General features: G+C 44.9%; 1 protein-coding gene across 1 annotated transcript; it reads left to right on the forward strand.

Annotated features, from left to right (window-relative positions):
• The first annotated feature begins 1,736 nt into the window (after positions 1–1,736).
• On the forward strand, positions 1,737–2,693 carry LOC136638877 (uncharacterized). Its single transcript, XM_066612906.1, has one exon. It carries the CDS (start codon positions 1,737–1,739, stop codon positions 2,691–2,693), a length of 957 nt encoding a protein of 318 aa, XP_066469003.1.
• Positions 2,694–13,016: the final 10,323 nt, after the last annotated feature.

The following is a 13,016-nucleotide window of genomic DNA, read 5'->3' on the forward strand; positions in this document are numbered from 1 at the left end:
GGCCCTCAGGCATAAAAGCACCTGATGAAGGGAGCATTGGATTTGGGTAGCAGAAGGAGGAAAGCTGGGAGACTACATTACTGGCTAATGGACTACTGGAATGGCTGATGGACTGATTGGTGAATGGATATTGCAGACTGCTGGAGACACTGAGATTGGTGTTTGGCTGCCATGCCCAAGGCCTGCTGAGGACCAAAGTGCTGCTATAGTGGTGGGAGGAGCTGCTGCTGGTAGGAGAGTGAGGAAGGTGGACCTCTGCAGGTTAAACAGGCTACCCTGTTGGTGGGGTCTTAGTGCTGCAAGGAAGAACTAAGGTCATCTTTTGGGAAAGAAGGGGAGCTAAGTAGCTGAAAGTGGGCATAATTCTCTAGGCAGAGCTTGACCTTGGAATCTGGTAGAACACTTGGGTTTGTGGCTGGCTTCAGAGTTAATAGCAGTTCATGTTGATGGAATTGTCCAGGTGTTGGTTGAGGGACAAGGTTAGCTGCAGGGTTTTTGGTCCCCTAGGCGAATTACAGTGTTTCCAGTCCCACACCCTTGTGTTTTACCATGTACCAATCAGAATATCTGCAACAAGTTGAAACGGTCAGGATATTGTTTTCAAATTTTCATTTTTAATGTACTTTTTGAAAACTTCAGTTTTTCTCTTTTACAATCGTGTCTCAGCCCTGGCAGCAGAGGGAAGTTAAAAGGCTATTGACTGTGGGCTCAATCCTATCCAGTTTTCCAGTGCTGATGCAGCTGTGCCGATGGGGTGTGCACTGTGTCCTGTGGTGGAGAGGCAGTCACAGAGGCCCCCTCATGGGAACATTTGTTTCCTTACCTAGGGGCTGTATTGCTGCTGCATTGGTGCTGGAAAGTTGGCTAGGATTAGGCCCTGTGTCTCCTGTCATGAAGAACCTGTTACCCAGGTGATGAGCTTCTAAGCTCCCTATCTATCTTCTAAGCTCATCCAGGTGATGAGCTTCTGAGCTCCCTGTTGCCTCTTTCAAAACTAGTGGCTGTCTTTACAAAATATTTGAGGCAGAAAGTCCTGAAATTTTGGCACTCTGGGCGGTTACCTAGCTGACCCATGTAGTTGGGTCTCTACAATCTCCGCAAGTAAACTGATACCAGCACCTGAAATGGTCCTGAGTGCTAGGCACTATCCGAAAGTTACTGTTAGTCCACAGTTACATTGGAACTGGAACTCCTTCCTCCCTGAATGATTTTGCATATATCAGTGGGATTGATGACAAAAGAAGAAATGCATTTACACTGAGAAATGGTCTAGCATCACTTAAGCAATGCATACTCATGCTGTTTTCCAGCTGAAGCTGGGAAGTATCCAAAGGGCTTCTATCTTCTTAGTGATGTTTTAGCTTAGAATTCAATTTATCTACTGTTTGGTGATCCAGTTTTAATTCCAGAGGAATCAATTAGCATGTTTTTTTAAAGTGGCTTCTGGAGGCCAAGACATAGTGATGTTGTTATGTATGTGAGTATTATCACCTGTGGGAAAAGCAACAGGTTATATGTGATTGGCTGTCCAATCAAGAGGGATGTAGGCTTGTTGGAGTTGTATATATATTTGGGGTATTTGTGTATGTGGGTGTGTGATTTTAACTCATTTGGAGTATGAATAAACTATGATGGAACTTTTAATCAAGTCTACTGATGCGTGAGACCCACTATATAACACTGGCGACGAAGGTGGGATTTAGTCTGAGCAACTGGAATTATTACGAGAGATAATGATGGCCGTTCAAGGACAGATGGAGGTATTTGACCCTGCATTCCCTGAACTGTGGGACAATTATGCAGAACGTTTGGAATTTTTTTTAGAGGCAAGAGGAATTACTGAGGCTGCTTTGAAAAGGGCAACTCTGCTAAGTGTTTGTGGGGCTGCCACATTTGAAATTGCCCAAAGTTTGGTGGCACCAAATGAATTAAGGACTACTTCCTATAGAGACATTATGACTCTTTTAAAAAGTCATTTTTCACCTCTACCCTCTCGGATTGCACGGCGTCATGCCTTCTACAAAAGAAATCAGGCAGCTGGGGAGCCCATCCCTGTGTTCGTAGCTGCTCTTCGTCAGTTGGCACGGAGGTGTGAGTTCCATAATTTGGAGGAGTCACTCCTTGATAAATTTTGTTGTGGGGTAAGAGATATAAAACTACAGCAGAAGTTATTTGCAAAGGAGGAATTGACCTTCCAAGGAGCTCTCAAAGAAGCTTTGTCCTTCGAAAAAGCTGAGGGCATTACAGAACAATTACGTCCCTCCCTTAAGCCAGCTGTAAATCATTGTGAGGAGGCTGTTTCTGAAGGTGCCGATAGGGGAGAGGTGTTACAAATTCATCGAGAAGGACTGAGACGGAGTAACCATCATAGAGTACCAGCTTCCCGACTAAGGGTCCGGCAAGATTCTGAGACGCCTAGTCAGGGGTTTTGTGCAAGCTATGGGGAAGCACATGAACGTCAGAACTGTCGTTATAGGAATTTTAAATGTAAAAATTGTTTAAAGTGGGGACATTTAGCGCGAGTTTGCCACAGTAAGCCAGCAGGGGGAATTCCCCTGGTAGTAGGGGGCAGTAGTAGAGAAATCCATCAAGGGTCCATCCTTCAGGAGGAGCTTTATACTACTTCCATTTATCCTGTGCAGAGTATTAAGTTGACTACTAGAGATAAAATACATGTGATGGTGGAGATTTAAGGGTCCCCGTGTAAAATGGAGGTAGATTCAGGGTCCGCACTTTCCATCATCTCTATGGATACCCTTAAGCGCCTTTGCCCCCAAAATGGTCCCCGGTTGGAATCTGCAGGGTTATTGCTTACTGATTTTCAAGGAAATCATGTCCCTGTTCGGGGTGTGGGCAAATTTAGAGTCCGTTATAAAGAATTTGATGGGCTTTTGGATTTGGTTGTTGTGGAAGGACGCCGTACTAGCCTGCTGGGATTGGCCTGGTTTGGCCCATTGGGTATTCAGGTAACTGGGGTTCAGAGTATGGGCCAACAGGATCTAGAGGCAGTTTGTAAAGAGTTTGCCCAGGTCTTTGAGGAAACTCTTGGTTGTTATACAGGTCCCCCAGTGTCTTTACAGTTAAACCCAGCTATGGTGCCCATACGTATGAAGGCACGGCGAGTTCTATTCGCACTAAAGTCCAAGATAGAGGAAGAACTAGACCGTCTGGTTGAGCAGGGAGTTTTGGAACCCGTGTCTCATGCACGATGGGAGACACCTATTGTCACCCCCCTTAAACCAAACGGGGATGTAAGGATTTGTGCAGATTACAAATGTACTATTAATAAGGCCCTGCAGCAGCATGCATATCCAGTCATAAGAACATAAGAACAACCCCACTGGATCAGGCCATAGGCCCATCTAGTCCAGCTTCCTGTATCTCACAGCGGCCCACCAAATGCCCCAGGGAGCACACCAGATAACAAGAGACCTCATCCTGGTGCTCTCCCCTACATCTGGCATTCTGACTTAACCCATTCCTAAAATCAGTCATTCTGACTTAACCCATTCCTTCAATTTGGGGTTTCTGTGGCACCAGGAATTTTCCAAAATTTCATGGATACACTTCTGAAGGGAATACCTGGGGTTATTCCTTTTTTTGATGATGTATTGATAGCAGCGTCATCAGATAGTGAATTTATTGGTTGTCTGCGGGAAGTTCTCCGTCGTTTTCATTCAGTGGGATTAAGGGTTAAAAGAGAAGTGTATTTTGGGGACATCAAAGGTGGAGTTTTTGGGGTACCTTATTGATGCAAATGGGGTACACCCTGCTCCCGAGAAGGTGCGGGCTATTGTGAATGCTCCACCTCCTACATCTAAGCAGGCTTTTTTAGGACTTTTAAATTTTTACCATTCTTTTCTGCCTCATAAAGGCGGCAGTGGCAGAGCCACCCCATCGCCTTTTGGATAGAGGGGCTCCATGGGTTTGCGGTCAATGTCAGGAGGTTGCCTTTCAAGAAGTGAAGAGACTACTTACTTCTAATTCCTTATTGGCTCATTTTGATGAGTCACTGCCTGTGGTTTTGGCATGTGATGCTTCCCCTTATGGTATTGGTGCAGTTCTTAGTCATAAGCTGCAGGATGGCTGAGAGGCACCTGTAGCTTATTATTCATGGACCTTATCCCCAACTGAGCGAAATTATGCTCAAATAGATAAAGAAGCCTTAGCAATAGTGGCAGGGGTTAAAAAATTCCATGATTATTTGTATGGTCGTTGTTTTTCCATTATAACAGATCATAAGCCCTTGTTGGGCCTTTTTGCCCCTGATAAGCAAACACCACAGATTTTGTCCCCTCGCATATTGCGGTGGTCTATTTTTTTGTCAGCTTATCAGTATTCTTTATATTATCGACCAGGGAAGGCTATTGGACATGCAGATGCTCTTAGTCGTCTGCCATTGCCTGTTTCCGGACCAGATCCGGCTCCAGCATATGGTATTATGCTTCTAGAATCCCTCCCAGAACCACCATTACATGCTTCTGTTGTAGCTTCGTTTTCTGCTAAAGATCGTATTCTTTCCCGTGTTCTTAACTGGGTTTGGAGGGGGTGGCCAAGAGGCCATATAGATGCAGAGTTTAAAGCATATGTTACTCGCCAGACTGAGCTTTCAGCCCATAAGGGTTGTCTTCTTTGGGGTAGTCGAGTGGTTATCCCCCCAAAATTAAGAAATCAAGTTCTGGAGGCTTTACATGAAAATCACCCGGGTATTGTGCGAATGAAGGCATTGGCAAGAAGTTATGTTTGGTGGCCAGGAATAGATGCTGCCATAGAAGAATGGGTAAATCGTTGTAGAACATGCCAGGAGTCCTGGCCAGAAGCCCCGAGAGCACCAGTGCAGCAGTGGGAGACCACTCGCACTCCTTGGTCCCGGGTACATATAGATTTTGCAGGGCCATTTCAAGGCCAGAATTTCTTTTTATTAGTTGATTCATATACTAAGTGGCTGGAAGTTATACCAGTCACAGTTATGACTTCTCGGGCAGTTGTTAGGGCCCTTCGTAGGATTTTTGCTACCCATGGACTACCAGACACTATTGTATCAAATAATGCTACACAGTTCATGTCTGCAGAGTTTAAAGAGTTTATAGGCAGGTATTTGATTCGCCATGTGACATCAGCCCCTTTCCATCCATCCACGAATGGCCAGGTAGAGAGGATGGTGAGGACTACTAAGGAATCTCTGTCTCGTATCATCCAGGGTGATTGGGATCATCGGCTGGCAGCATTTCTTTTTGACCCCTTGTACTACTACAGGTCGTAGTCCAGCTGAACTTTTAATGGGACAGCGTTTGACAACCCGTTTGGACAGATTGCATCCTGATAGAACGACTGATAAGCTGCCAACTGCGGAGACACAAGAGCCAGTACGCAGCTTCAGTCCTGATGATTCAGTTTATATCAGGAATTATGCAAATGGCCCGGCATGGATTCCAGCGACTGTTTCTCGTGCTACGGGTCCAGTTTCATACGAGGTGGCCATCCCAGATGGGAGGATTTATCATCGTCATCTGGATCAGATGCGTCATCGAGTGTCTGATTCAGCGCCAGTGACATTGTCCCCTGTCCCCAGGGATCAACAACAAGATGTGCCCAGTGCAGGTGCCAGTCAGGACGTTACATCTCAGGAATTGGAGCCTTCTCCAGTTCCACCGGGACCCACTGATGTTAGGGCACCTTCTGAGAGTCCTCCTACAGTGACATTATCGGCTCCAGAGAATACTCAAGAGCTGACAAGGGAGACTGAGGCTTCAGTCCCAGTGTTGCGTCGCTCTGTACGAGAGCGTACACGACCTCGATATTTGGAGGATTATGTGTGTTGATTCTAAACAACCCTTGGGGGGAAGGGGTGTTATGTATGTGAGTATTATCACCTGTGGGAAAAGCAACAGGTTATATGTGATTGGCTGTCCAATCAAGAGGGATGTAGGCTTGTTGGAGTTGTATATATATTTGGGGTATTTGTGTATGTGGGTGTGTGATTTTAACTCATTTGGAGTATGAATAAACTATGATGGAACTTTTAATCAAGTCTACTGATGCGTGAGACCCACTATATAACAGATGTCTTAGGGTTATTTGTGTCCAGCAGCCAACATTTTTACATTAATTGCATATGCACACCTGGGGACCAGGGCTATACGGTCAGTGGAAGCAGAACAGGATAGTGGGGTCGTTGATAGAGATGGCAGAAGTGACACCAGCATGTTCCTCTGCCCCATTCTACATGCCGGTGTATTAACGGGCTTGCACAGTCTACTTTATGGCCTAAGCAAGGCTGTAATATTCTCACCCACTACACAGCAAAGGTTCAGAGTTGGGCAACAACCCTTTTCATTATTCAGACAAACCATATTAAATCACTGACATTTATATCAAGCAATAGGCCCATCTAGTCCAGCTTCCTGTCTCTCACAGCGGCCCCACCAAATGCCTCAGGGAGCACACCTGATAACAATAGACCTCATCCTGGTGCCCTCCCTTGCATCTGACATCGCCCATTTCTAAAATCAGGCAGTTGCACATACACACCATGTCTTGTAAGCTGTAATGGATTTTTCCTCCAGAAATTTATCCAATTCCCTTTTAAAGGCATCTAGGCCAGATGCCATCACCACGTCCTATGGCAAGGAGTTCCACAGACCAACCACATGCTGAGTAAAGACATATTTTCTTTTGTCTGTTCTAACTCTCCCAACACTCAATTTTAGTGGATGTCCCCTGGTTCTGATGTTATGTGAGATTGTAAAGAGCATCTCTCTATCCACTCTCTTTCCCATGCATAATTTTGTATGTCTCAATCATGTCCCCCCTCAGGCATCTCTTTTCAATGCTGAAGAGCCCAAACGACATAGCCTTTCCTCATAAGGAAGGTGCCCCAGCCCAATAATCATCTTAGTTGCTCTCTTTTGCAGTTTTTCCATTTCCACTATATCCTTTTTGAGAATTGGTGACCTGAACTGGATACAATACTCCAGGTGTAGAAGAACATAACATTATACTCTTGGGTGGGTATAATGTGTAGGTTATTTCTAATATATAAGGTGAAACCCATATCTAAAATGTAATCCATCCACAGTTTTGATGCAAGTGACTGGTAGATATTACTCTTTGGTATACCTCTCATATTACAGACCTACATGAGTTTCTTCCTCTGTGGCACCTCTGCAAAATTATGGAAAGGAGCCAATTTGCTGGATTTTGATGCCTTATCTTGATTAAAAGATTTTACCAATTTGGTTTTCACTCTTAAAGAGGTTATGAATCCACAAAGATTTTCATTCCCCAGAAGTCATTTATTTAGTTGCTTGTTCAAAAACAAGCACTTTCAAAAAAAAAAGTTGAAGCAGAATTAAAGCAATATAGGAGCATACAATTATGCTTAAATTTATACTTGCAGCATGGAAATTTTATCTTATAGATATGCTTAAAGAAAGCACATGGAAAGTATTCAGTAAGTGTGGTTCTGAATGTGAATGGCAACACGCAAAGAGGTGTAACCATGATATAATTTAGAGGAGAGCATTTTGCACAGTGCTCCAATTCAGGAGAATTATGAGTGATTTAAGGTGCAAAATGATTAATTTAGAACTGGGACCACCACCCCCTCGTCCCCTGATTGCAGAGCCAGCAGACTTGTCCTTTACCATGTTTTGTGAGCTGATCAAGTAAGTTTTTGACTGGGAATGCAAACAGATGAAAGAAGTCAATTCTTTTGCTTCTAAAGGCAAGTTCACTAATGCACTGTTATCTCTTGATGACAGCAACTACGACTCACATGAAATGCCAAAGTGAGAAGTTCATATCGCTCCACATAATCTTTCACCCAACCTTTTTCAATGGTGACAGATCACATGTTCATCTCCAAGTCATCCAGTGATGGGACACTGAATAATAATTTACAGGAATGATATATGTGCATGTGTGATGTCGCAGAGCTGCAGGACCGTGTTGCAAATAAGCATGTCACCTGATCTGGTGCTATGCACTCAGTGCTGGTGCAAAACAGCACTTGATCTGGTGCTTAGAGCTAGCCCTTCCCTCACAGTCATCAGCACGGCTACAGCCTCTTTGTGGCATAACAGTGCTTTGTGAGCAGCTTGGAAGAAGAGGGAAAAATGTGGAAATTGCTATGGCTTCTTGTGCTGTATCTTAAGGTGTATCTGCAAGAATGGTGGTCTTGCCCCGCTAGTGTCGATCTCATACATTCTCATACAGCATCTCCAACATGGATACCCGTGAATGTGTGATAATTCATTTTGTTTTCAGTGTATGTGGTTCTAGTCCCATGCTTGATAGCAGGTATACCCCTTGGGACTGAAAATACTGTCCCATTAACTGGAACACATCACTTGCACCTGAACAGCAACCAAGTGATGGGCAGGCAATTGCATGGAAATGCACTGTCTGCCTATGGCTGCAATCCTATCCTTACTTTCCTGGGAGTAAGTCTCATTGAATGGAATACAACTTACTTCTGAGTAGACCTGGTTAGGATTGTGCCTTCAGTCTCCTATGATAAAAGATCACCATCCCACAATTGGCAGCTAGTTGGCCACCCCACCCCACCCTACATCATATCTATTATCCTTACGGTCCTTTCACTGGATGCTCATAACTGCTGCTGTCTTTGATCCCAGACATGCTTCTCAGTGGCATCAACTACAGCACAAGCATTCCCAACTGTGTTATAATTACTGTGAAAAATTAGTAATTCACATTTTTTTTTTTGATAGAAGGAAGAAAGGATGGAGAGGGAAAGTTGAACTTCTGAGAAAGATCAGTTAAAATGATGCTGAACAGTAAATTAAAATAAAACATGGGATTAATGGGATTGTTGACATTTAAAATACTCCCTTGCTTCTTAAATAAATAATATAATTTAATTATTCAGTGTGTTACAATTCTTGGTGCTGTCAGCATAGCAAAGTATAGAATTTTTCATCCAGCAGTTAAACACTGAACACGAGGCTGTGTGTCTTTGCAAATAGCTTGTTTGCCACCACAAGTGTAGCTGCAGCTGCTTCCTTCAGCATTCTGAGTCTCCTCTTTACATTCTGCCTGCACCTGAAATCCTTGCTACCTCCTCTGACCCCAATTTTCTTGCTCGGCTTCCTATATCCCCATTTTAATTAAGAACAGGAAGAAATTTGGTGTTCATCCTTCCTTGACCCTCCAGTTCCCTTCTCGAATATCTGCATTCTGTAGCACCGAACTGATTGGTGTTGCAGGGGGAGGGTGGGTGTAGAAACGTACAGTTCAGAGCCCTGTAATCTGGCAATGCAATGGAAATGATTCACCTGGGGGAAAGGAACATATTGCTTTGTATAGGATTAAATTCTTTGGCCTGTGTTTTGCAGTAGGTCAGTTAATGAAATTTGTCCCTTTTGGCTTCAAAATACATGACTCAATTAATCTAGTTACAAGATGTTTGCTTTAAAAAACCACACTGGCCACTGCCTTCCGTATGTTTTGGAGTTGTCCTCTTGCCCTTCTTTTCTAGCTGCAGGTTGTCTGCTCAATTGGTATGGTTCCGGCAAAATCCCTCGGGGTGCCCTCCGCATTAAATTTCAGCTTCCTGCCTCAGCCATGCAACAGGATGCTACCGAGAACAGCCAGCAATAGGATGAGGCTGACGAGATGCAGGAGGGACTCAGTGGATAGTGAATGACTCTGCTAGACTGCAGAGTGCTTGCCGGCTGCTGGGATGTGTGTGGGGTTGTCATAGAATCCTGTGAGTGCAAGGGTTGCATTGTAAGCCTGTGCCCAAGTGGCAGGGTTTGTGTGATCAAAGACATGGCTTGCTATTGGGATGGTTTGGAGCTTAGGCGGTGGGTGGTCGGGTTGCTGAAATAATTAGATGGCTCACCAACAGTTTGCAGCAATCATTTGTTCAGTCACTGGGTCTATGCATGCAGCAGAATGAATGAGAAAATTGTTGCACAGACGGAGTGAACTGTACTCATGGGGATACTACTTTTGAATGCTCCCTCAGTCAGGGGTGGCATCAGGAATTAGCCATTGGCTGAGGGCCCATCAGAGGATCCACGAGCCAGATTGATGCTTGAACCCTAAGTGCCAGTGGCTGTGCCTAATTGTGCAATCAGAGGAAAGGTCCAGAGCAGGGCTTTGCCCCAGAGCCTCCGGCAATCTGTTACCAGTACTACCCCCCCCTGTGTAGCAAGAGAAAGTAGCACACCAGGAAGAGGAATTCTAGCTCCACCCTTTGCTTGCTATGCTGGTTTTGCTTTTGCAGGACCTTTGAATGTAGGGGAGCATTCAAGATGTGATTTCCCATCTGCAGGCTGAAGTGGTGCTGTCCATCCTTCTGGGTGAGCTATTCTGTGGTCTGCGTAGGTGAGACTTAGCTAGGTCTGGTTTAACCCTCAGTCAGGTTGTTCTGTGATATTGTGGTGGCTTGAAAAGCACCTTGGCATTGCTTTGAGGGTCGCAAAGATAAATCGGCACAAGCCTTGTCTTGCAAACAGAGTGCAGTGACATACTTTCAGGCAATTGTGGGGCTTAATATTTTATTCACTCCCAACCCTTCCCCTCAAATTGATTTCTCTCATAATAATTTGGTTTCAGCACCAAAAGATTTTTTTTTTGAGGTTACAGGAAAGATCTTTGTTCTGTTCTGTATTTTATTGGTGTTGGTCTCATTTGCCTTTCCCAATGCAAAGCCAAAGGCAATATTGATACCTACTATAAAATGCAGGTCTAGTTCTAAGGTGAAGAGATGTTGTGCCAGTGCCTAGCGGGATGCTGCTTGGAGGCACTGATTGTGTTGACTCCTGAGTTCATTGATGTGCACAGCACTGAAGTGAGCTGAGCACTTTCCTGGATGGGTACTGTCAGATACGTGGGCAGGTAGTCCCTAAAGAGAATGATCAGTCATGCACAGCCAGACTTTCTCAAAGCCCTTTACTTTACCCTTGCAGAGCAATCTGTGCTGCTACACTGAGATTTGGCCTGCATCAGCACTTCCATTAGAAACCTTTCTTTGAGAACTTTTGGCTCATCTACGAGGCGTTTTGGGGCTGAAGGTGTCCTTACAAGTTCTTTGCCCAGGAGATGAGGCATGACTCATGTATTTAAGACAAAGAGAAGAAAAGGGGAAAGAACCCATCCCCTGACTGTATGTTCACTCCATCCAACAATCCATTCTCCAGTGGTGGTTGGTTCTCTCTGAACAGATAAAATCTCCAAAGTCTTTGGGGTGAAGCCGTGTGGCAAAGAGCAGAGGTTTGGCCTTGGATACTTCTTCAACATGCAGACCATTTAATTTACACTGTGATATTGTGCAAGCTGGAAACTACTACTGGAAGAAAAGAATAATCCCAGGATAACGACCTCATATTTTTTTCACCAATATACCTTCTCCTAAATTAGTGCAATATCAGCTGAAGCAAAATCATCAGAGGCAATCCAATTTAATTAATTTTAAAACCAAGTGGGATAAATACTTATGAAGGATAAAACATGATGTGTTTTTTACTGTCTTTCCTCTGTAATGATCTACTGGAGTCAGAAAGGTTTTCCTTGTCCTGCCTCCAGAGCATGAGGTGAGGTGATGGGGGTGGCATCAGTGGCAGATTGCAGGGGGCGAGAGGGTGGCAGATTCAGGTTGCCCTTCACCTACTAGATGACATGTTTCACATAGGTCACTGATGCTTTGCAAACTCCATGACAGACACGGATATTCTGTATCTGGTGCAGCCAGATCTCCCTGCTACTTTGCTGTCTATTGAATAAGATGCAAAGACAAGAGACCTGCTAGGAGGAGTTGGTGACACCACTTGTGTGTCTCTCTTTTAGATGTGGCTCTATCTATGGTCTCCCAGCCAGCTGTGCCTGTGTGGGGTGCTAAATACCCCACTGGATGCTCTTTGCATATCTCCTTCTGTGGCTGAGTGATTAGAGGGCAGATCTGTAGAGTGGGGTCAAGGCCTATCTTGGCTTCTGTCCAAGCCATGAGTGCTTCTGGCCAGTCATACAAAAGGTGAGTGTACTGTTGGTTATAGCAAGCCCTGTGGTTGGTCACATCTTGATTAGCTCTCTGCCTAGATCTCTATGCAGTGGAATACCAGCACCCTGGCTTATCAGAGTGGTGTAGAGGCTTCCCTTATGACTCATCCCAGTTCCTTCCCTGGCAAAAGGCTTCTTTCCAACTGTTGGACTCCCTTGCTAGAACTCAAACCCTTGCCCTGGCGAGGCTTGTGTGTTTATTTCACATGCCTGCTGTCGTCTTTTCTTTGTCTGCTGCAGTTGAAAAGGTATTTCTTGGAAGTGTGTGTTTGTATGAGTTGCATAAGTGGAAATGAACTGCTAGTGCTGGGATTCTTTGCAGTTATTTATGGTACTTTTGCCTCCTTGTTGTCTGTGCCAAAGTAGAACTATCCCTTCCCATGTTCTGCAGGGGAGGTGCTGTGGGATACTTTGGCTTATGTGTAATGTCATGGGGGTTTCTCCCCAAAGTTGGCACTGCCCCATGCTGCTCAGTTCTGGTGCCACCAGAGGAGACCTTGTTGACCTGGTAGTGGCTGTTCAATGCTCCTCTGCTTGATAGCAGCTGCCACTGCTCTTTGCTTGGTTCAACCTGGCAGTACTTCCTGGCTGCTGGTCTTGGGGTTGGTAGGTTTTGGTGAGTGGCTGCTTGCCATCTGAAGTGGTCTGTCATTAGGTTGCCATCCTATGAATGGTGGGTGGTGTCAGGGTTTTCATGAATGCTGGCAGAGTTACTGGGAGGGCTGTACCACTGTGGAGGAGTTTGGGCTCTTGTTTCTCCCTCCTTTGTGCTGGACGGATATTGTACTGATACTGTACAGTATTTGCATTGACTGAAAAAGACCAGTGTTAGTAAGGGCCCAATCCTGACTGACTTTCCAGTGCCAATGCAGCTGTGCCAATGGGGCGTGTGTTGCATCCTGCAGTGGAGAATGTCATGTTGAGGCCTCCTCGACAGTTGTTCCTTTACCTTGGGACTGCATAGTGGCTGCATTGGCATTGGAAAGTTG

The sequence above is a fragment of the Tiliqua scincoides genome, chromosome 2 (genome assembly GCF_035046505.1).
Source record: "Tiliqua scincoides isolate rTilSci1 chromosome 2, rTilSci1.hap2, whole genome shotgun sequence".
NCBI lineage: Eukaryota > Metazoa > Chordata > Lepidosauria > Squamata > Scincidae > Tiliqua > Tiliqua scincoides.